This window comes from Oryctolagus cuniculus, chromosome 19 (assembly GCF_964237555.1).
Source record: "Oryctolagus cuniculus chromosome 19, mOryCun1.1, whole genome shotgun sequence".
Classification (NCBI taxonomy): Eukaryota; Metazoa; Chordata; class Mammalia; order Lagomorpha; family Leporidae; genus Oryctolagus; species Oryctolagus cuniculus.
Window position 1 is genome coordinate 16831110 of NC_091450.1, and position 21846 is coordinate 16852955.

General features: G+C 44.3%; 1 protein-coding gene and 1 long non-coding RNA gene across 15 annotated transcripts in view; one reads left to right on the forward strand and one right to left on the reverse strand.

The window, feature by feature from the left end:
- LOC138847038 (uncharacterized) overlaps positions 1-21846 on the forward strand; it is a 54327-nt gene that overhangs the window by 20908 nt on the left and 11573 nt on the right. For 2 of the 3 annotated variants that reach the window (XR_011384656.1, XR_011384655.1), the window contains exon 2: positions 7037-7235. This is a non-coding gene — a long non-coding RNA (uncharacterized lncRNA). Of the gene's footprint in view, positions 1-7036; positions 10879-21846 lie in introns of those variants that run through there. The other variant, XR_011384654.1, reaches the window with a different exon arrangement.
- Positions 1-21846, reverse strand: part of LOC108176787 (transmembrane protein 180) — a 53517-nt gene that overhangs the window by 10837 nt on the left and 20834 nt on the right. For 7 of the 12 annotated variants that reach the window (XM_070064587.1, XM_070064591.1, XM_070064590.1 and 4 more), the window contains 3 exons: positions 20256-20339; positions 12298-12420; positions 1834-2126 (listed from right to left, as the gene is read on the reverse strand). In XM_070064587.1, coding sequence (XP_069920688.1) covers positions 1994-2126; positions 12298-12420; positions 20256-20339 — 340 coding nt within the window. In that variant the 3' untranslated portion in view covers positions 1834-1993. Of the gene's footprint in view, positions 1-1833; positions 2127-12297; positions 12421-20255; positions 20340-21846 lie in introns of those variants that run through there. The other 5 variants (XM_070064593.1, XM_017342522.3, XM_051847901.2 and 2 more) reach the window with 4 other exon arrangements.

A 21846-nucleotide genomic window follows, 5' to 3' on the forward strand; every position in this document is an offset into this window, starting at 1 on the left:
CCATATTGGATGCTGGCACTGCAGGCTGGGGCTTTAACCTGCTGCACCACATAGCCAGCCCTAATGTGGTATCTTTCTATGCCTGACTTATTTCACTTAACATAAAATTCTCCAGATTCTTCCATGTTCTTGCGAACGGCAGAATTTCCTTCTCTTTTAAGGCTGTATAGTATTCCATTGTGTATTTACATTTTTTTAAAAAAAGATTTATTTTATTTTATTTGAAAGGCAGAGTTACACAGAGAGAAATGTCTTCCATCTGCTGATTCACTCCCCAAATGGCCACAACAACCTGGGGTTGGGCCAGGCTGAAAGCAGGAGCCAGGAGCTTCTTCCAGGTCTCCCATAAGGTGCAGGGGCCCAAGCACTTGGGTCATCCTCTGCTGCTTTCTTAGGCACATCATGAAGAAGCTGGATCGGAAGTGGAGCAGCCAGAACTTGAACTGGCACCCATATGGGATGCTGCTATAGGCCACAAAGCTGGCGGCCCTCCCAGCTTAAAGTATATTTTCTTTATCCACCATCTATTGATGGACCCTTAGGTCACTTTCATATCTTGGCTATTGTGAAGTAATGTTGAAATGAACATGGGAGTGCAGATAACTTTTCAAAAACACTGCTTTTAATTCCTTTGGCTGTATACCCCAAAAGTGGAATTGCTGAATCATAGGGTTATTCTATTTTTAGTTTTTTGAGGAATCCAAAAAAGGTTTACTAATTTATTTTCCCACCAACAGTGTGCCAGTTTTCCCTCTTCTCTACATCCTTACCAACACATTATATTTTGTCTTTTTGATAATAGCCATTCTACAGATGTGAGGTGATGGCTCCTTGTGTGGTTTTAATTTGCACTTTCCTAATAAGTAGAGATGTTAAGCATCTTTTTTGTATATAGCATCTGTTGACCACTCACATATCTTCTTTTGAGAAATGTTTGTTCTGATCCTTTGCCCATTTTTGATAGGGTTATTAGTTTTCTTGCTATTAAGTGGTTTGAGTTCCTCATACATTTTGCATGTTAGCTCCATAACAGAAGTATGGTTCACAAATATTTTCTGTCAGTCCTTCAGTTGTCTCTTCACTGTGTTAATTATTTCCTCTGCTGTGCAGAGGATTTTCAGTTTGATGTAATCCCCTTTGCCATTTTGTTGCTGCCTTTGCTTTTGAGGTCTGACCCAAGGAATCACTGACCAGCCTTTAAGGTCATGGAATTTTCCTTCTATGTTTTCTAGTTTTATGTTTTCTAGTTTTATAGTTTCAAGCCTTACACCTAAAGATTTATCCATGTTTATTTAATTTTTGTATATGATATAAGGATCCAATTCCATTCTTCTGCATGTAGAAATCCAGTTCTCCCAACACTATTTATTGTTTTCTTGGCAACTTTATCAAAATCAGTTGACTGCAAATGTGTCAATGTTTATTCTGAGCTTTCTATCCTGTTGCATTGGCCTATATGTGTTTTTATGCCAGTACATGCTGTTTTGATTACAACAGCTTTATTATATATTTTGAAATCAGGGACTGTGGTGATCTTCTCCACTTTCAATCACAGGGGAATCTACAGATGATGATGTTGCAATATTGATGAAAAAAATGGAAAGGGGGCTGTCTCACTAATAAAATTGGTCAGAGAATCAATATGAAGTTTAAAAAAAAATAAAATGGAGTGGTACACACAACCAACTAGGCTTTGGAAAACCCAAAGCAACTCCATGACTATTCACTGGTGAAGTTACAGGCATGTCCAGGCCAAAATCAACTGGAAATAACCAACAGAGGGGCCTTAGCTCATATTTAACCTTCTAATAAGAGAGTAAAGAACCCTTAAACTTGATGGATTTCTTGTTTTATTTATTTATTTTTGCTTATTTCTTTTCTAAACAATTTAGAGTTTATGAAGAATAATTTTGCCCTTCTGCTACAAAGTAAACAATTGTAAAAACAAGAGATCTGAAGTCTTGTTTGATTCCCATAGCAGCTGGAATTGGCCTTAAAAAGTCTGTGTGTAGTCTATCTTGTTTCTGATTGAGAACACGCTCCAAACCATAATCTGAATTATGGTAATGCCCAGTGGGAGCAGGCAAACCAAGCTAAACACAGCACCATGAAGATCTAAAAGTGCACTAAGGGGGAAAAAATACAAAACACAGTTAGTTTTCTCAATAGCTTATTTTCTTATTACCTCAAAGCTATTTAACAGAAGTTTCAGAAAAGTTTTTGCTATCTATTGGAGAATTAAAATAAATTTTATCAAATATTTTGATTCTTTCAAATAATTGGATAGCTGAAACTTACTTCCATATAGCACAATTAGAGGTTTCAAAAGGAATCCAGAGTTAATAACAAAATTCAGAAGTGGCATGGCCTGGTTTTCTGCTAAGAACTTCCATTAAGCCCAGAGATTCCTCTGAGTCTCAGTTATACTCTAGGTAGATCCTATTTTTTTTTTTCATTTAAATCATATACAGTAAAAAGGGGGCACCGGTTATTCAGAGGCTACATATCCAATCTGAAGCTTCTTCGTGGTTAGATGGACTATCTAAAATAGTGCCTCATTAATTCAGCCAGTTGAGGAAAAAAGGGAAAGAACTGTACAAAAAGAGGAAGCAGTTTGTCACATGTTCATATTGAAGCCAATTGCGCTAATGGGCATTTGGCTTCGTGTAAGATGCCTGTGACCCCATTAGAGTGTCTGGGTTGGAGCCCAGCTCCAGCTCCCAGTCGCCCCGTCCTGCCAGTGCAGACCCTGTGAGGCAGCAGATGACAACTCACATAGTCTCTGCTACCTACGTGAGAACCTGGACTGAGTTCTGGAATCCCAGTTCTGAGCCCAGCCTAATGCAGGTCCTTGTGGATAAGGAATGAGCCAGTGGAATGGAGCTCTGTCTGTCTCTGGCTCTACACTTGTTGGGCATGGCCCTCCCTCCCACTGCCACTCCTCAAGTCCACCTTTCACCTTGGGCCCTACTTGATCTGAGAACTGATTATTACCTACGCACTCTCTGTCCTCTGCTGCTGCTCCCCTGGCTCTGAGATAAGTGCAGTGGCCAGGGGCATCTGTGGGCTGGTCCACCCATCACCTCCTGACTGTAGCCTCTAGAAGAAGCAGAGGCAGTGCCGTCAGAATGTGATCGCACTTCTATTGCCTCCAGTCTCCATTATTCTACTCCTTTAATCTAGGGGCATTTGGGGTTTTTTCTTCCCACCATTTCTCTCTTTAAGAAATCCTCTCTCCTCTTCCATCATAAGCCTGCTTCAGTCCTTAAGACTTGGTGAGGTCTGACTGCCTCTCAGGCCAGCCCAGATCTGGTCAGAGGACTCCATGCCTCAAAGTACAACTTCTGCCTTGGCAGTGAGCACCTGACCTTTCAGTGTCTGCCAAGGAGCTTCTGCTGTGCTACTCAGACAAAAGGGCATGTGTCTTCATGATCTTGGGTTGTTGGGTTCATGTGAGCCTGGAGTTATCTTGCTGCCGTGTGATAAAAGCTTGACCCAAACTCAGAGGAAAAGTCAGACAAATAGGTTCCTGATATCATTTGAGATCCAGCCCACTCTGAATTTTCAATGATAAGAGCTAATAAATCCCCCCCCCCTTTTTTTTTTGCTTAAGCTAAACTGCACTGGATTTTTGTCACTTGCAAGTCAAAGTGTGTTAAATAATGTAGCTTCCCAATTGGCATTTACGCCCACATTACCATAAAATGGCTGCCTCTGACGACTCAAGAGAAAGGATTCAGTGAAATCTAATTGACCGATACCAGTAAGGGCACAAGAGGTTTGAAACAGCTGAGCAGAGATTTAGAGAACAAGAGGACAAGGTCATGACTGTACTTTTGACTTTGATGTTCTGAGTACTCACAATCATGACACTTCTATCACCGACTTTGACTGTTTACTGATTAGAACCACAGCTCAGACCAGACAGGAGCACTGGACTGACCAAGGGGCATGATGCCAGGAAGGTCATGAAAACCCAAGTTCCACTTTGAAGCAACATAGATCACACGTGCCTCGAACACAAAAGAGAAAGGAAGCGGCCACGTCAAGACATTAAAAGGGAGAAAATCCACAGAGTTTTTCCATGAGCTGCTAGTCATGCAGTTGTTACAACAGGTGCTCAGAAGTGTAAGACTGGTCTCTGCCTGAGGCTTTTTTGTCTGAGGGTTCAGTCAGCAACAGGAGCCCATTTTCCTTCAGCATTGTGTTGCTGTAACAGGTTGCAGTTTCAGAAATACCAGGACACTGGGTTCCAGCTGCCCAGGGGTTCTTTCTGGGAGATTTTCCATCTTCAAGATGGAATTGCCTTCTCCTTTTTCTGTGGACAAAAGAGCACAGCGTCCCATATGGGCACCAGTTCTAGTCCTGGCTGCTCCACTTTCGATCCAGCTCCTGCTAATGTGCCTAGGAAAGCAGAAGATGGCCCAGGTTTGGGCCCTTGCATCCATGTGGGAAACTCAGAAGAAGATCCTAGCTCCTGTCTTCAGAACGGCCCAGCTCCAGCTGTTGCAGCCATCTGGAGAGTCAACTGAAGAATGGAAGATCTCTCTGTCTCTATCTCTGTCTCTCTGTAACTCTTTTAAATAAAATTTAAAAATTAAAAAAAATTCTAAACTTTTCTTTAAAAATATAATTGTTGAAATTATCTGTTGTGGGGGCCAGTGCTGTGGTGCAGCAGGTTAACACCCTGGCCTGAGCGCCAGCATCCCATATGGGTACCGGTTCTAGTCCCAGCTGCTCCACTTCCCATCCAGCTTTCTGGTATGGCCTGGGAAAGCAGTAGAAGATCACCCAAGTCCTTGGGCCCCTGCACCCACATGGGAGACCTGAAAGAAGCTCCCATCTCCTGGCTTCACATCAGCGCATCTCTGGCCATTGCGGCCACGTGGGGAGTTGTCGCTCCCCCTCTTCGTGGAGGAACGACACAAGACCCTGCCTAGGCTTCCTATCCGAGTCACGGCACCATTATGTCGCTCCCTGTCTTCGTGGAGGAACGACACAGGACCCTGCGCTGTTCTTTTGTCTGCTCGGCCCTCCCCGGGTTTGCTGCTGGTTCTTCCAGGGTTGGCTACCGACCCTTCCACCTCCATGGAAGGGCGGTTCCCCCTGCCACTTTCTCCACTTCCGCGGGGGAGCGGCACACCGCCGGCCGGCTCTCTCGGGGGCTGCTCAGATGTTCCTCAGGTGTTCCTCGTGCATGTTGTCTCTCTCCTCCTTTATAGTCCTCTTCCACCAATCCCAACTCTGCTACCCACACGCCGAGTACGCTGCTCTCCTCCAATCAGGAGCAGGATCAGCTCCTGCAGGTCATCACTCAAGTTGGCGAGAGGCAGCTGCGTAGAAGTTGTTACTCCCTTCTCAGCGCCATATTGTGGGAGAGCAGATGCATAGAATAAGTCTTAATTCCAGTAACAGTCTAGTCCGAGTTGCTCCCCACAGGGAGTGAACCAGCAGATGGAAGACATCTCTCTCTAACTCTCTCTGCCTCTCCTCTCTCTAACTCTGACTTTCAAATAAATAAATCAATCAAAAAAGAAAGTATCTGTTGTGAGGTTTTAGATAAAAGACAAGAAAATGGAATGCTGCCTATATAACTTTATTTATTTATTTATTTGAAAGGCAGAATTATAGAGAGGCAGAGAGAGAGAGAGAGAAAGGCTTTCCATCCACTGGATCACTCCCCAGATAGCTGCCACGGCCAGTGCTGAGCCAATCTGAAGCCAGGAGCCAGGAATTCTTCTGGTTTCCCATGCAGGGGCCCAAGTACTCGGCCATCTTCTACTGCTTTCCCAGGCCACAGCAGAGGGCTGGATTAGAAATGGAGCAGCCAGGGCTCAAACCGGTGCCTGCAGCGCCAGCTCTACCTGCTATGTCACAGCACCGGCCTTTACATATATAACTTTTAAAAGCATGTTTATACAGACAGCAGATTGGGGCCAGTGCCAAGGCATAGAGAGTTAAGCCTCCACCTGTGGTACTGGCATCCCATATGGGTATTGGTTTGAGTCCTGGCTGCTCCACTTCCGATTCAGCACCCTGCTAATGTGTCTAGGAAAGCAGCGGAAGATGGCCCAAGTCCTTGGGCCCTTGCACCCATGTGGGAGATCCAGAAGAAGCTCCTGGCTCCTGCCTTTGGCCTGGCCCAACCCCAGATTGCTGTGGCCATTTGGGGAGTGCGCCAGTGGATGGAAGATTGTTCTCTGTCCTTCTTTCTCTGTATCTCTCAAAAAAAGATAGATTCCTCTCTATCTTTCAAAATTAATAAATCTTAAAATAATATATATTTATCTCAAATTGATTGATTATAGAAGGCTATTTTTAAAATTTTATTTGAGAGGCACAGCAGGTTAAGCCACTGCCTGCGACGCTGGCATTCTACAGGCACACCAGTTCAAGTCCCAGCTGTTCCACTTCCAATCCAGCTCGCTTCTGACACACCTGGAAAGGTAGCAGAAGATGGTTCATGTGCTTGGGTCCCTGTCATCCATGTGGGAGACCCAGCTGGAGTTCTAGAGGATGGGGAATAAACCAGTGGATGGAAGAGCTCTCTCTCCCTCTCTGTAACTCAACAATTCAAATAAATAAATATATCTTTAAAATTAAAATAAAAAATTATTTGAAAGGCAGAAAGAGAGAGATATAAATACAGACCAACAGAGACCTTCAGTTCTCTGATTCACTCCTCAAGCACTTGGCAACAGCCAGGGGGCTAGGCCAATTCTAAGTCAGGAGACAGGAACTCAGTCCATGTCTCCACGTGGGTAGCAAGGATCTACTTGAGCTATCACCGACTGCCTCTGAGTGCTCATTAGTAGGAAGCTAGAATCAGAAGTGGAGTCAGAACTTAACCAGGCACTCCAATGGGATGGGGGTGTCCTAAGTGGCATATAAACCACCATGCAAATAACCTATTCCAAGAAGGCTATTTTTTAAGTATTTTATTTAGGTTTCCTGCAACATATCAACAGTTGACTGTGTAATTCAATAAATAAATTGGTAGATTCTGATCACTGTGCAATGTTTCTTTCTATTCCAGAATCTCCTACGAAGCAGCAGGAAGTTGGCTGGGACCCTAAACCAGTGCTACCACATGGAGTTGGTGCAGCACACTGCAACTGTGGCAAGCAGCCGAGTGCTAAGTTTCTTGCATTCAGTGCATATCTCAGCCCTGGACTTAGCTCACTGACTGCACCTGCCAGTCAGCTTCATTTGTTAATGCCATATGAGCACCTAAGGTCAGCACTGTATCGAGTTTTATAACTTTGTATCCCAGCTCCTGGCTAATACATAATACAAACTCCGTAAATGTTTGCTGAGCAAAGAATGCAAGCTTAACTGGCCAAAGAGAAGGAACAGCCCTTTTTCTGTAATATATTAGACTTTCACTGTGGTTAGTTTTTGTGCAAAATGCAGACTTGTAGTTTTTTTAATAGGTGTTAAGGGTATAAAATAATCTCTTTCTAACATTGCTACATGAAGTACCTTGTCCAGAGTAATTAGATTACGTTGATTTACTTCATAAGAACCTCAGTTATGGATCTCCATTAACAAGAAATTTAATCATTACATTTACTGGCTGCTGGATAGTAAATCATTAGCCCGCTAAGAAGTAATTGCAGTGCGTATAGTAGTGCAGCAGGTGAAGCCACTACTTGGGACACCCGCATCCCATAGCAGAGTGCTGGTTTGAGTCCTGGTTCCAATTCAGCTTCCTGATAACACACACCCTAGAAGGCAGAAGATGATTATTCAAGTGCTTGGGTCCATACCACTCACATGAGAGATCCAGAGGAAATCTCTGGCTCCTGGCTTTGAGGTGGCCCGGCTTTGGCTACTGCAGGCATGGGGGTGGGGGGGGGGATGAACCAGCAGATGAAAGCTCACTCTCTCTCTCTCTCTGCCTTTCAAGTAGATGAAAATAAATACTTTTATTTTTTTAAAGAATTATTTTATTTTATTTGAAAGAGAGCCACAGAGATAGATAGAGCCAGAGAAAGAGAGAGAGAGAGAGAGAGAGAGAGAGAGGTCTTCCATTTCACTGGTTCACTCCCCAAATGACCACAACAGCCAGAGCTGAGCTGATCCGAAGCAAGGAGTCAGGAGCTTCTTCCAGGTCTCCCATGTGGGTGCAGGGGTCCAAGGACTTGGGCCATCTTCTACTGCTTCCCCAGGCCATAGTAAAGAGCCGAATAGGAAGTAGAGCAGCCAGGACTTGAACCGGTGCCCATATGGGATGCCGGCGCTGCAGGCTGGGGCTTTAACCCACTGCACCACAGCTGCAGCCTCAATACTTTTTAAAAAACAGTACATAGGGCCAGCTCTCTGCTATGGCCAGAAAGTGCAGTGGAGGATGGCCCAAGTGCTTGGGCCCTGCACCCCATGGGAGACCAGGAGAAGCACCTGGCTCCTGCCTTCAGGTCAGCGCGGTGCGCTGGCTGCAGCACACCGGCCGCGGCGGCCATTGGAGGGTGAACCAACGGCAAAAGGAAGACCTTTCTCTCTGTCTCTCTCTCTCACTGTCCACTCTGCCTGTCAAAAAAAAAAAACAAACAAAAACAAAACAGTACATAGATTTATTAAACTTAGTAAAACCATCTTCCCTGCAGAACAACAGAACAAACAATTCATCTAACTGTATCAAGGAATCACAGACCGTTTTTTAAAAATGTCAGGAAAGGGGCCAGCACTGTGGCAGAGCCAATAAAGCCACCGCCTGCAGCACCAGCATCCCATATGAGTGCTGGTTTGAGTCCCAACTGCTCCACTTCCAATCCAGCTCCCTGCTAATAAGCCTGGGAAATCAGTGGAAGATGGCCCAAGTGCTCAAGACCCTGCACCCGTATGGGTGCCTGCCTTCGGCCTGGCCCAGCCCCGTGTTGTTGCAGCCGTTTGGGGAGTGAACCAGAGGATGAAGACCTCTCTCTCTTTTTCTCTCTACTTCTCTGTAACTCTGTATTTCAAGTAAATAAAATAAATCTTTAAAAATTTTTATTTCACATTTTTGCCAAACTCTCTGCACTGGTGAGTCCTGAAGTACTCTGATCATCACACCCCAGCCTGCTAAGTGCACAGTTAGCCCCTGGACTCCAGTTGGAGTTGGACTTTCAGTTTAGCATTAGCTGTGTGAGGCCACCAGATGCCAAAAGTTAAATTATCACTCAAAGATACATGATACTGAAGTTCCTTTTATGCATTTATAATTCTAAACATGCTTGCAGTGTCATGAAACTAGTTTGCCAGTGTGTGGTTGCCAACACGTCTATGCCCAAGCCATTGAGATTACTATCCAGAGTTTCTGTTTCCATGGAAGTAACCATGGAGAATCATTACTTTAGGGCCTTTGTGGTTTTTCAGAATACAGAGGAAATTCAGAGAGACAAGTCAAACATGTATGTTCTTCCTCCAATGCTCTCACATCGATCAGCAAATAAACTACAATGGAAGATACAGGTCTTTGGGCATTTCTTCCCCAGATTCTGTTCCTGTCTCTTTAAGCCACCATGTTTTTCTACAACATTGAGGCTTTTAATGCTTCTTGGACTTTGAGTAACTTCCGCAGTGCAGGTGAAAAACAGTCATGCAGTAGATGGAAAAGCTGAGACTGAGAGTTCCTTCAAATTTAGCAGAAGAAATGTGGCCCTGAACAGAACACATTCACTTCCTGAGACACTCATTTCTCAAGTGTGAGTCACACCTGTGGCTTTGACCAAGTTCTCTTGATTTTAACTCCTTAATCACTCTCATGTCAGTCTCTCTTCCTTGTGTTCCCTGTTGCATTGCTTTAGCTCAGGCTCCCATCATGATTTCCCATATAAAATCACTTCATTAGCCTTCAGTCTGCACTTTCTCTGTAATGTGGCTGACCGCTCTTCAAATCAGTTCCACACTGTAGGATGATCTCTTCAAAGACACATCTGAAGGGGATGGTGGGGGCACATGGAGAGAAGATGGTTAACAGGTACCAGGTTGCAGTTGGGCAGAAGGAATATTCTCTTTATTTTTTTTTAAGATTTATTTATTTATTTGAAAGACAGAGGCAGAAAGAAAGAGAAAGGCCTTCCATCCACTGGTTCATTCCCCAGATGGCCTCAAAGGCCGGAGCTGCGCTGATCCAAAGCCAGGAACTTCTTCTGGGTTTCCCACGAGGGTGCAGGAGTTCAAAGACTTGGGTCAACTTCTGCTGCTTTTCCAGGCCATAGCAGAGAGCTGGATTGGAAGTGGAGCAGCCGGGACTAGAACCGGCGCCCTATGGGATGCCGGCACTGCAGGTGGGAGCTTTACCCACTATGCCACAGCGCCAGCCCCGAGGAGGAATATTCTATGAATTTACTTATTTGAGAGACATAAAAAGAGAGCTCCCATCTGCTAATTCACTCCCCAAATGCCCATAACAGCCCCTGGTGGGGGCCAAAACTGGAATTCAATCCAGGTCTCCATGTGGGTGACAGGTCCCAATTAGTTGAGCCATCACTGCTGCCTCCCAGAATCTTCTTTGGCAGGAAGCTGAAGTCAGCAGCCAGAGTCAGCATCAAACTAAGATACTCCGATGTGGATGTGGGTATCTCACCACTATGATAAACACCTACTCCCAGGATGAATAACTTCTAGTGTTCTATAGCACAGTAGGATAACTGTGGTTGACAACATTAAAATGGCTATTTCAAACTTAGTAGTGGAGAAGATTTTGAATGTTCCTAACACAAAGAAATGACAAATATCTGAGGTGTTAGATATTCCACTTACCCTGATCTGATCATCACACATTGTATACATACAAGTATTGAAATGCCACATAGTACCCAATAAACATACAACTACTGTGTCTATAAAAAATAAAAATTACATTTAAAATATAAAATAAAATTATATCTGATATTATAACTCTTTTTTTAATCATAATAATACTCCATTCTTTTTAGAATCAAGTATTTACTTCCCAAGCTCTACAACTAAACCACTTGGCCTTCCTCTACTCATTATATGCTCTTAAGCCTCTCTGTACTTACAGACTCCTACTACATTTTCAAAATTCATCTGACACATCATTTCTCTGCTACCCAGTCTGAATTACATGCTCAACCAATGTGTATACTCCCACGGTATCCCACGCTTGCTTCTATCAATAGTACCCAACACATAGCAATGTGATTTCACTATTATCTACTGTAAGCTTATTCAGATTGAGAATTTTGTCTTTCCTATCTGTGGTTTTTTTGGGGAGGTTTAGCATAGGCTCTAGAAAATAATAAGTGTCCAGTAAATATTTGTTCAATAAATGCCACATCATTTCACATGTCCACTCTTAGGTACCTCCAATCTGCATGCATAAATTTTAATTAATATTCATAATGCAAAGAGACAGAGACAGAGCTGGAAGCCAGAAACTCAATCTAGTTCTCCTACATGAGTGGCAAACTTGCTGCCTCTCAGGGTGTATATTGGCAGGAAGCAGGAATTGGAAGCTACAGCTGGGAATCAAACCCAGGCACTCTGACAAGACAGGTGTCTCCAGCAGCATCTTAACCACGGCACCAAATGCCCACCGTTGTTTAATTTCTTGTCTGCCTCCTTCCCAGTAGAAAGTAAGCTCTGTGAGGGCGGAAATTGCTGTTATTCATGGCCACACCTCATTATGTATCATACAGTCTAGGACTTGGTAGGCTCTCACTTATGTTTCTCAGATGAACAAGCGAGCAGCTTTCCAAGGGTTCACTTATGCTTCTGGATATGTGCCAGGCTATTTTCCATGACTGCCACGACATTCCTCTGTGTTCAGGTGGGGAGATCCAACTCAGCCTCCAAAACTCAACCCAAGAACCCTCTCTTCTGTGAGGCGCTCCCCAGCCCTGGGCAGACTGAGGGTCCCTCTTATCACTGCCCCCAGTGTGCGTGTGCTCCTGATGGGGCTCGTGGTATCGTTTGTTGTAATCTGTGAGGCCCCCCAGGTTTTCATTCACCTTCTATTCCCAGTACCTTTGTCCCTGCCATAATATAGAAATCCCCCAAAAACAGTGAAAAAAGGGATGAATGCAAGAAAACAATCAATATGTAGGTTACTATGAACATATCAAAATATATAGAATATATCATTTAAATAATAAATGCTACTTAGAGATATTCCTTGTAAATCCCCTTTCACCTTAATACTTTTTATTACAGCCTACCCAAGATATACGAGTTAATAAGTAACAATATCCAAAGTCCAGGATCATTGCTTAGCAGCTAATGTAAAAAGCTGAGTTTGCTTTTACACTTCCTTTACATTATTTCAAAGGTTTTTGTTTGTTTTTACTATACCTGCTGTTTGGGCTTCTATATCCAAACTGAGTGAGTCTAGAGAGTATCACCATGGGAGCTAAAGACTGGGCAGGTTTTGTGAGCAAAGCATTGATGCCAAAAACCATGGAGGAAAAGAGTGGCCTAGAACAGACAAAAACAGGATGAGTCTGCATCACATACAATTACACATGTGTATATGTATGAATGTATGTATGTGTATAGTACATAAACATACAGTGTATGTGTATTAAGGACCTCTTCATCTATGAAGTCCTCCTTGACCCTGAAAAGGCAGTATTAGAAAGCATATAGTCGGGGCCAGCCCTCCGCCTGCGGCGCCAGCATCCCATGCCATATGGACGCCAGGTTCTAGACCCGGTTGCTCCTCTTCCAGTCCAGCTCTCTGCTATGGCCCGGGAGGGCAGTGGAGGATGGCCCAAGTGCTTGGGCCCCTGTATCCGCATGGGAGACCAGGAGGAAGCACCTGGCTCCTGGCTTCGGATCGGCACAGCACCGGCTGTGGCGGCCATTTGGGGAGTGAACTAACAGAAGGAAGACCTTTCTCTCTGTCTCTCCCTCTCACTGTTTATAACTCTACTTGTCAAAAAAAAAAAGAGTATAGTAATTTCTTTTCTTCAGGATTTAGTTATTTATTGAAAGGCAGAGTTACAGACAGAGAGAGGGAAAAACACAGAAAGAGAGGTCTTCCATCTGATGGCTCACTCCCCAAATGGCTGCAACAGCTGGGGTTGGGCCAATCTGAAGCCAGGAGCTTCTTCCAAGTGCCAGGGCCCAAGCACTTGGGCCATCTTCCACTGCTTCCCCAGGCCATAAGTAGAGAGCTGGACTGGAAGAGGTGTAGCCAGGACATGAACTAGAGCCCAATAAGGGATGCCAGTGCCACAGGCAGAGGCTTAACCTACTATGCCACAGTGCTGGGCCCAAAGAGTATAGTCATTATAAAACATTAACCCCTTTGTTGTAAGGGGATATAGAACCTGACTGTTAAATGAAGACATAGCCTGTCTCCTAAATGCCCACTAAGTGAGAGCTTTGTGTGCCCTAGACTGTATTAAATGTACAACCCAGACTGTTTCATTTCAGCCTCACAACAATCCCATGAAGGAGATGTCACCACCCCTACTTTAGAGATGGAAGAACAGATGAGCTCGTCCATGGTCACATGACTAGTAATAAGAGGCAAACTGGGATTCATGCCCAAGTCCTTCTGCCTGAATTTCATTCAGGGTTACTTGAATGTATTCCTAGTAAGAACCCTGCCGTAGAATTTTTTCTAAATAATCATGTCATATAAAATGAATAAAATGTATTTTTGATATATAACTTTTTTAAAATATTTTATTTATTTACTTGACAGGTAGAGTTACAGACAGTGAGAGAGGGAGAGAGAGGTCTTCCATCCAATGGTTCATTCCCCAAATGGCTGCAGTGGCCGGAGCTGCGCTGATCCAAAGCCAGGAGCCAGGTGCTTCTTCCCAGTCTCCCATGTGGGTGCAGGGGCCCAAGGACTTGGGCCATCTTCTACTGCTTTCCCAGGCCACAGCAGAGAGCTGGACTGGAAGAGGAGCAACCGGGACTAGAACGTGCACCCATATGAGATGCCAGCGCCACAGGCGGAGGATTAACCTAGTGTGCCATGGCACTGGCCCCAATATATGGCTTATTAATAAATGAGATCTTGTAGTCAATTAAAGATGGAAACTTTGCAACTAGGAAGATAAAAAGGAAATGGAAAAAGAGAAAAGAAAGGAAAGATGAGGTCAGAGAATTAGAGGAATTGGATTTGATGATAAGAATGTGAATTTTGGGCTGGTGTTGTTGTATAGCAGGTTCAAGTCCCTGCTGTTCCACTTCTGAATTAGCTCCCTGCTAATGCACCTGGGAAAGCAGTGGAGAACAGCCCAAGTGCTTGGGCCCCTGCACCCACGTGGGAGACCCAGAAGAAGCTCTTAGCCCCAGCCCCAGCCTTTGCAGCCATTTGGGGAGTGAACCAGTGGATGGATGACCTCTCTGTCTCTCCCTTTCTCTCTCTCTCTGTATCTCTGCTTTTCAGAGAAATAAATCTTCTAAAAAAAAAAAAAAAGAGTGTGAATTTCATTCTGCTGGTTACATTACCTAGGCAAAGTTAATCCCTGACAGGTCTTTGTTTACTGCAATTGGGGATAATGATGACTGTAAGATAATGTGATTGCTGTCTGTCTCCCCCGCTAGACTCTTAAGTGTCATGAGGGCAGAGACTTCATCTGTTTTTGCTCACTGCAGTAGAAAACCTGTCATTTTCATATGATCAAGGCAGTTACCTAAAGCCAATAATAATAATAATAATAATAATAATAATATTTTAAATGAAGAGACATTATTCTATTTTAATTTAACAATATTCATTCATCAATCTTTTCTCAGGGCTTTTCCTTTGAATATGGGTCAACCAATGAAAAGTGCTATGCCATCTCTCTTGTGTAAATAGTATCCTTATTATACAGTCTATAATTTCTATGTTCAGTTTTAGAGAGAACCTGAAGTTTAAAAAGCAATCTGAGTGGGGGCAGCATTGTGGTGCAATAGGTTAAGCTGCTGCCTGCAATGCGAGCATCCCAAATGGGTGTCTGTTCAAGTCCTGGCCGCTCCACTTCCAATCCAGCTCTCTGCTAACGCACCCGAGAAAACAGTGGAAGATGGCCCACGTCCTTAGGCCCCTGCATCCTCATGGGAGACATGGATGAAGCTCCTGGCTCCTGGTTTTGGACTGGTCCAGCTCCAGCCATTGTGGCAATTTGGGGAGTGAACCAGCAGATAGAAGAGGGAGGTCTTCCATTCACTGGCTCACTCCCCAGTTGGCTGCAAAAGCCAGAGCTGAGCCATTCCAAAGCCAGGAGTCAGGAGCTTCTTCTGGGTCTCCCACGTGGATGCAGGGGCCCAAGGACTTGGGCCATCCTCCACTGCTTTCCCAGGCACATTAGAGGGAACTAGATCGAAAGTGGAGCAGCTGGGACTCAAACTGGTACCCATATGGGATGCTGGGCTGTACTGCAGGGCATGGCTTTAACCTGCTGCACCACAGTGCCAGCCCCTCTTGCCTTTCAAATAAATGAAAATAAATCTTAAAAATAAATAAATAAATAAATAAATAAAAAGCAATCTGAGTAAAGAATACCTTTAGAATTTATGATTTTAACCAAAACATTTACAATTCTTACAAGTTTGAAGTAACTTTTTATTTTTTTAAAGATTTATTTATTTATTTGAAAAGCAGAGTTACAGAGAGGCAGAGGCAGAAAGAGAAAGAGAGGTCTTCCATCTGCTGGTTCACTCCCCAAATGGCTGTAATGGCTGAAGCTGGGCTGATCCAAAGCCAGGAGCCAGGAGCTTCTTTTGGGACTCCACACAGGTGCAGAGGCCCAAGGACTTGGGCCATCTTCTACTGCTTTCCCAGGCTATAGCAGAGAGCTGGATTGGAAGAGGAATAGCTGGGACTCAAACCGGTGCCCATATGGGATGCTGGCACTGTAGGCAGCAGCTGTACCTGCTATGCCATAGCACTGGCCCCTGAAGTAACTTTTTTTTTTTTTTTTTTTTTTTTTTTGACAGGCAGAGTGGACAGTGAGAGAGAGAGACAGAGAGAAAGGTCTTCCTTTGCCGTTGGTTCACCCTCCAGTGGCCGCCGCGGCCGGTGCGCTGCTGCCAGTGCACCGCGCTGATCCAATGGCAGGAGCCAGGTACTTATCCTGGTCTCCCATGGGGTGCAGAGCCCAAGGACTTGGGCCATCCTCCACTGCACTCCCTGGCCACAGCAGAGAGCTGGCCTGGAAGAGGGCAACCGGGACAGAATCCGGCACCCCGACCGGGACTAGACCCTGGTGTGCCAGCACCGCAAGGCGGAAGATTAGCCTAGTGAGCCGCGGCGCCAGCCCTGAAGTAACTTTTTAAGCAACTTTTCTTTATCAAGTCTAAATCATTCAACTTAGTTTTCATAGACATAACCCTCATTTCACACTTACATTTCCTAATTTTATAAAAGATAAAGGTAATCAAATCCCATGATTATAAAAAACAAGTACATCTGACATTAACAAATTTGAAACCTAAAAAACACTGACCCATGGGAAGGACACAATTGAATGGGTTGGGGGGAGGCACCAACATCCTCGATGCAGACCTCAGCCGTTCAGCCACGAACATTCAGTGTACTGAGTGCCTGAGTGTGAGTTAGAGGGACAGAGAGCGGTCAGGTACCTGCAGAGTGCGTTAGGAGTCCTGCTGTCTTGCTCCCCCAGCTTTCCCCACTTTGCCTGACACCCAGAAGACAGTGAATAAACACTTGTTAAGGCAATAATGTCTACCACCCAAGGCTGCTGTGGGGCTTGAATGAGCAAATAACCATGTGGTGCCCATACACATTGGCATTTGGCAAATGTCAGTTTCCAACTGTTTGAGATATTGTATTTATTTGAAACCCATCTTGTTCAAAAACAATTTGAGAGAGATAAGATGTTCACTGAAGCTACTTCTTGGTAACTTTATTCATTCAAAACAAACAAATGAAAAAGAAAAACAACCTGTTTTGAGCCAGTCACTTCTTTGGGCACAAGAGACACAAAAGGGAAGACATGTTCATGAGCCACAAGGAGCCCACTATTTTGCTCATCACTCCCAATATGACCCAGCCACAAAACCCTAAAACAGGAAAGAAATGATACAGAGGACATCAAGCAGCTGGCAGAGCTTTCCTCAGTCACATTATAAAAAAGGGCGGGGCGGGGGAATGGGGTGGCATTGAAGTGGCGCAGGTTAAGTCAACTCTTGCAAAGCCAGCATCCCATCTCAGAGTGCCAGTTTGAGTCCCAGCTGCTCCACTTCTGATCCAGCTCTGATGACTCCTGGCTTCAGCCTGGCCTAGCCCCAACCACTTAGACCATTTGGGAAGTGAACATGGAAGATGGAAGATTTCGATAGATAGATAGATAGAGATATAAAGATATATATATATATATATATATATTTATATCTTCCTCCTTCTCTCTGTCACTCTGCCTTTTAAACAAATAAATCTTAAAAAAAAAAAGGAGGGGATGTGGGCCAGTAGGCACAGTAGTTCAAGCCACCCCTTTAGACTTTATCCCATATCAGAGTGCCTGGGTTTGAGTCCTGCCTGTGCTTCTGATCCAGCCCCTGCTAATGTACTTGGAAGGCAGCAGTGATGGCCCAAGTACTAGGGTCCCTGCCACCTATGTGGGAGACCCAGATTGAATTCCCAGCTCCTGGCTTCAGCCTGACCTAACCCTGGATGTTGCTGGCATTTGGAAAGTGAATCAGCAGACGGAAGATATCTCTCTTTCTCTCCCGCTGTGTGTGTGTGTGTGTGTGTGTGTCTTCCTTTCTCTCTGTCACTCTGGCTTTCAAATAAATATTTCTTTGAAAAAAAAAAAAACAACGCTGTGCAATATGTTTCTACAGAGCTAATAGAGATTTTGTCTGTGTCATAAAATAAGACATTCCTCTCTAATCTATAGAATAGGGCTCATATCTAAAAATATTTGCCAGGGGCCGGGGCTGTGGCACAGTGGGTTAAGCCATAGGCTACAATGCTGATATCTCATATAGGCACAAGTTCGGGTCCCAGCTGTTACTTCTGATCCAGATCCCTGCTAATGTGCCTGGGAAAGCAGTAGAAAATGGCCTAAGTCCTTGGGTTCCTGCACCCACATGGGAAACCTGGAAGAAGCTCCTGGCTCCTGGCTTCAGCTTGGCCCTGCCCTGGGTTGTTGTGGCCATTTTGGGAATGAACCAATGGATGGACAGGCTCGCTCTCTCTCTCTCTCTCTCTCTCTCTCATAAATCTAAAAAATATTTGCCAATCAAGAAAATTTTACATTTAACCTAAAATGCTTACAGCCAAACCAAAGAACAAAACCTCTTACCATCAGCTTACACATTTTCAAGTAAGAAATAATAAGATGAATCTTCATTTTTATAGGAAGCTTTTATTTAATAAATATAAATTTCATAAGTACAACTTTTGGATTATAGTGGTTCTTCTACCCATACCTACCCTCCCACCCTAAAACCATCCCACCTCCTACTCCCTCTCCCATCCCATTCTTCATTAAGATTCATTTTCAATTATCTTTATATACAGAAGATCAACTCTATACTAAGTAATAATTTCAACAGTTTGTATGCACACAGACACACAAAATATAAAGTACTGTTTGAGGACTGGTTTTACCATTAATTCTTAAAAGTACAACACATTAAGAAGAGAAGTCCTACATGGGGAGCAAGTGCACAGTGACTCCTGTTGTTGATTTAACAACTGACACTCTTATTTATGATGTCAGTGATCACCCAAGGCTCTTGTCATGAGCTGCCAAGGCTATGGAAGTCTCTTGAGTCCACAAATTCCGAAATTATTTAGACAAGGCCATAGTCGAAGTGGAAGTTCTCTCCTCCCTTCAGAGAAAGGTACCTCCTTCTTCAATGGCCCCTTCTTTCCACTAGAATCTCACTCACAGAGATCTTTCATGTAGGTCATTTTTTGCCACAGTGTCTTGGCTTTCCATGCCTGAAATGCTCTCATGGGCTTTTTAGCCAGATCCGAATGCCTTTTAGGGTTGATTCTGAGGCCAGAGTACTATTTAGGGCATCTGTCATTCTGAGTCTATTGTGTGGCCTGCTTCCCATGTTGGATCATTCTCTCCCTTTTAATTCTATCTATTATTATTAGCAAACACTTGGCCTTATTTATGTGATTCCTTTGACACTTAATCCTATCTTTATGGTCAGTTATGAACTTAAACTGATCACTTTAACTAGTAAGATGCCATTGGTACCTGCCAACTTAATGGGATTTGGAGTCCCATGGCAAGTGTTTAACTTTACCATTAGAACCTTCATTTTTTAAAATTTATTTGACAGGTAGAGTTAGTGAAAGAGAGAGACAGAGAGAAAGGTCTTCCTTCCATTGGTTCACCCCCCAAATGGCCACTACGGCCAGAACTATGCCGATCCGAAGCCAAGAGCCAGGTGCTTCTTCCTGGTTCCCCATGCGGGTGCAGGGCCAAAGCACTTAGGCCATCCTCTACTGCCCTTCCGGGCCACAACAGAGAGCTGGACTGGAAGAGGAGCAACCGGGACTAGAACCTGGTGCCCATATGGAATGCCGGTGCTGCAGGCAGAGGATTAACCAAGTGATCCACGGCACTGGCTCCAGAATCTTCTTTTTAAAACAAAAAATTATTTATTTATTTGAAAGTCAGAGTTAGAGAGGGAGAGAGGAAGGGAGGAAGGGAGGGAGAGCGAGCAAGAGAGAATATGAATCTTCCATCTGCTGATTCACTGCCCACATGGCTGCAACAGCCAGGGCTGGGCCAGGCTGAAACCAAGAGCCAAGAAATTAATCTAGGTCTCCCACATGGGTTCAAGGCCCCAGAGATTTGGGCCATCATCCACTGCTTTCACAGGAGAATTAGCAGGGAGCTGGATTGGAAGTGGAGCAGCCAGGACTTGAACCCATATAGGATGCTGGTATCATAGGGGCAGTTTTACCTGCTACACTACAATGCTAACCACTTGATTTTTTACATTAACTCTCGCAATATCACAGCGAAAAGGTCATTGTGTTTTATCATCCAGTGCATATTGCAATATGTAGAACATGAAGCTAACTCAGTTTTTTTGGGGGGAGTGGAGTTCTGAGATTTGACCCTATTGTAGCACTGACTGTGTGAAACTGAGGGATAAAACATATGCTGTCCTTTCAGAAGTTAGTAAAATTGCCTAGAGCAAACAAATAAGAATACCCTATTTTATCCTGCTCCCTAATTCCCAATGATGCCTCTTACAATCATCTCTTAAATATGTGATTGGTAGTGGCAATAAAATTGAGATACAGAGACTCTAATACTCTTACCCACATGTGACATTTTTGTGGCTAATATTTGAATAAATATACTTACAGCCTATTGAACTTCAGTAACGCTGCATCAATCATGTCAGCTAGTGGCAGGTTAAATAAGCAATAAGAAGCTTGCACAATCACCCTAGGAAAAAAGTTAAAATTCTATACAGATGAAAATTCTACAATTAGGAGGCATAGATTTTGCTAAGAAAAAAAACAGCAAACAAAAATTGACATCTGGTTTGTAAGTAAGAAAAATGAAAAGTAGAGGGGCCTGCATTATAGCACAACAAGTAAAACATCCCACATGAGGCTGGCTCAAGTCCTAGCTGTTCTACCTGAGATTCAGTTTCCTGCTAATAAGTCTGGGAAAGTAGCAGAAGATGGCCCAGGTGCCTGGGCTCCTGCCACACAAGTGGGAGACCTGGATGGAGCTCCTGGCCCCTGGTTTCAGCCTGGCCCAACTTCAGCCTGGTCCAGCTCCAGCCACTGTGGTCAGGAATGAATCAGTGTATAGAGCAGCTTTCTCTCTCTCTCTCTCTCTCTTTCTCTCTCTCTCTCTCTACACCCCCCACCCCCCCGCTATCCCTGTAACTCTGCTTTCAAATAAACAAATCTTTTTTTAAAAACGCTATGTTAGCTATGTACTTCTATCCTCCAAATATATATCTATGGATCTATAATTCACTTTTCTAAAAAATTTATTTATTTGAAAGGCAGAGATACAGAGAGAGAGACAGAGACAGAGATCTTCCATCTGCTGGTTCATTCCTCAAACAGCTGCAATGACCAGGGCTGAGACAGTCTGGAGCCAGGAGCCAGGAGCTTCTTTTGGGTTTCCTATGCGGGTGCAGGGACCAAGGACTTGGGCCATCCTCTGCTGCTTTTCCAGGCACAGTAGTAGAGAGCTGGATCAGAAGTGGAGCAGCCAGACTTCAAACTGGCATCCATATGGGATGCCTGTGCTGCAGGCGGTGGGCTTAACAGGCTGCACCACAGCACCAGCCCTTAACTTAAAAAAAAAAAAAAAAAAAAAAAAAACTGATTTATTTGAGAAGCAGAAACAGTGAGAGACAGAACTCTCATTCCCTGATTTATTCTCTCAATGTCAATACAGCGAGGGGGAGACCAAGGTGGAGCCATGAGTCAAGAACTCAATCCATGTCTCCTAACATGGGTAACAGGAACCCAATTACTTGAGCCACCACCTGCTGCCTCCCCAAGTCTGCAAGAGCAGGAAGCTGGAGTCAGGAGCCAGAGGAAGCGCTGAACCCTGGTATTCCAACGTGAGATGCAGGCATCCAACCCACGAGGCCAAATGCCTGCCTCTGGACTAGCATTTATTAGTTCATGTACTTGAAGCGTGTTTTCTGAGGACCAACTATTTGCAAAAACTGCAGTAGTATTGGGCCAAAGTGAATACAGACTAGCTCCTGTTCCTAAACTCAATCTGGCGGTGGTCACAGACCGTCATAGGCAGAGGAACAAGCACACAGCAGAGACAACCATAGGACGTTAGGGTCGTATAGAAAGGCACCTGGTCCAGAGAGGGAACCAAGGAAAACTTCCTAGAGAAGCATACACCTGGGCTGCAGCCTAAAGGAACATGGGGGAACCAGGGAGGCAGGGGGGAAGAGCTGTGCAGCTAC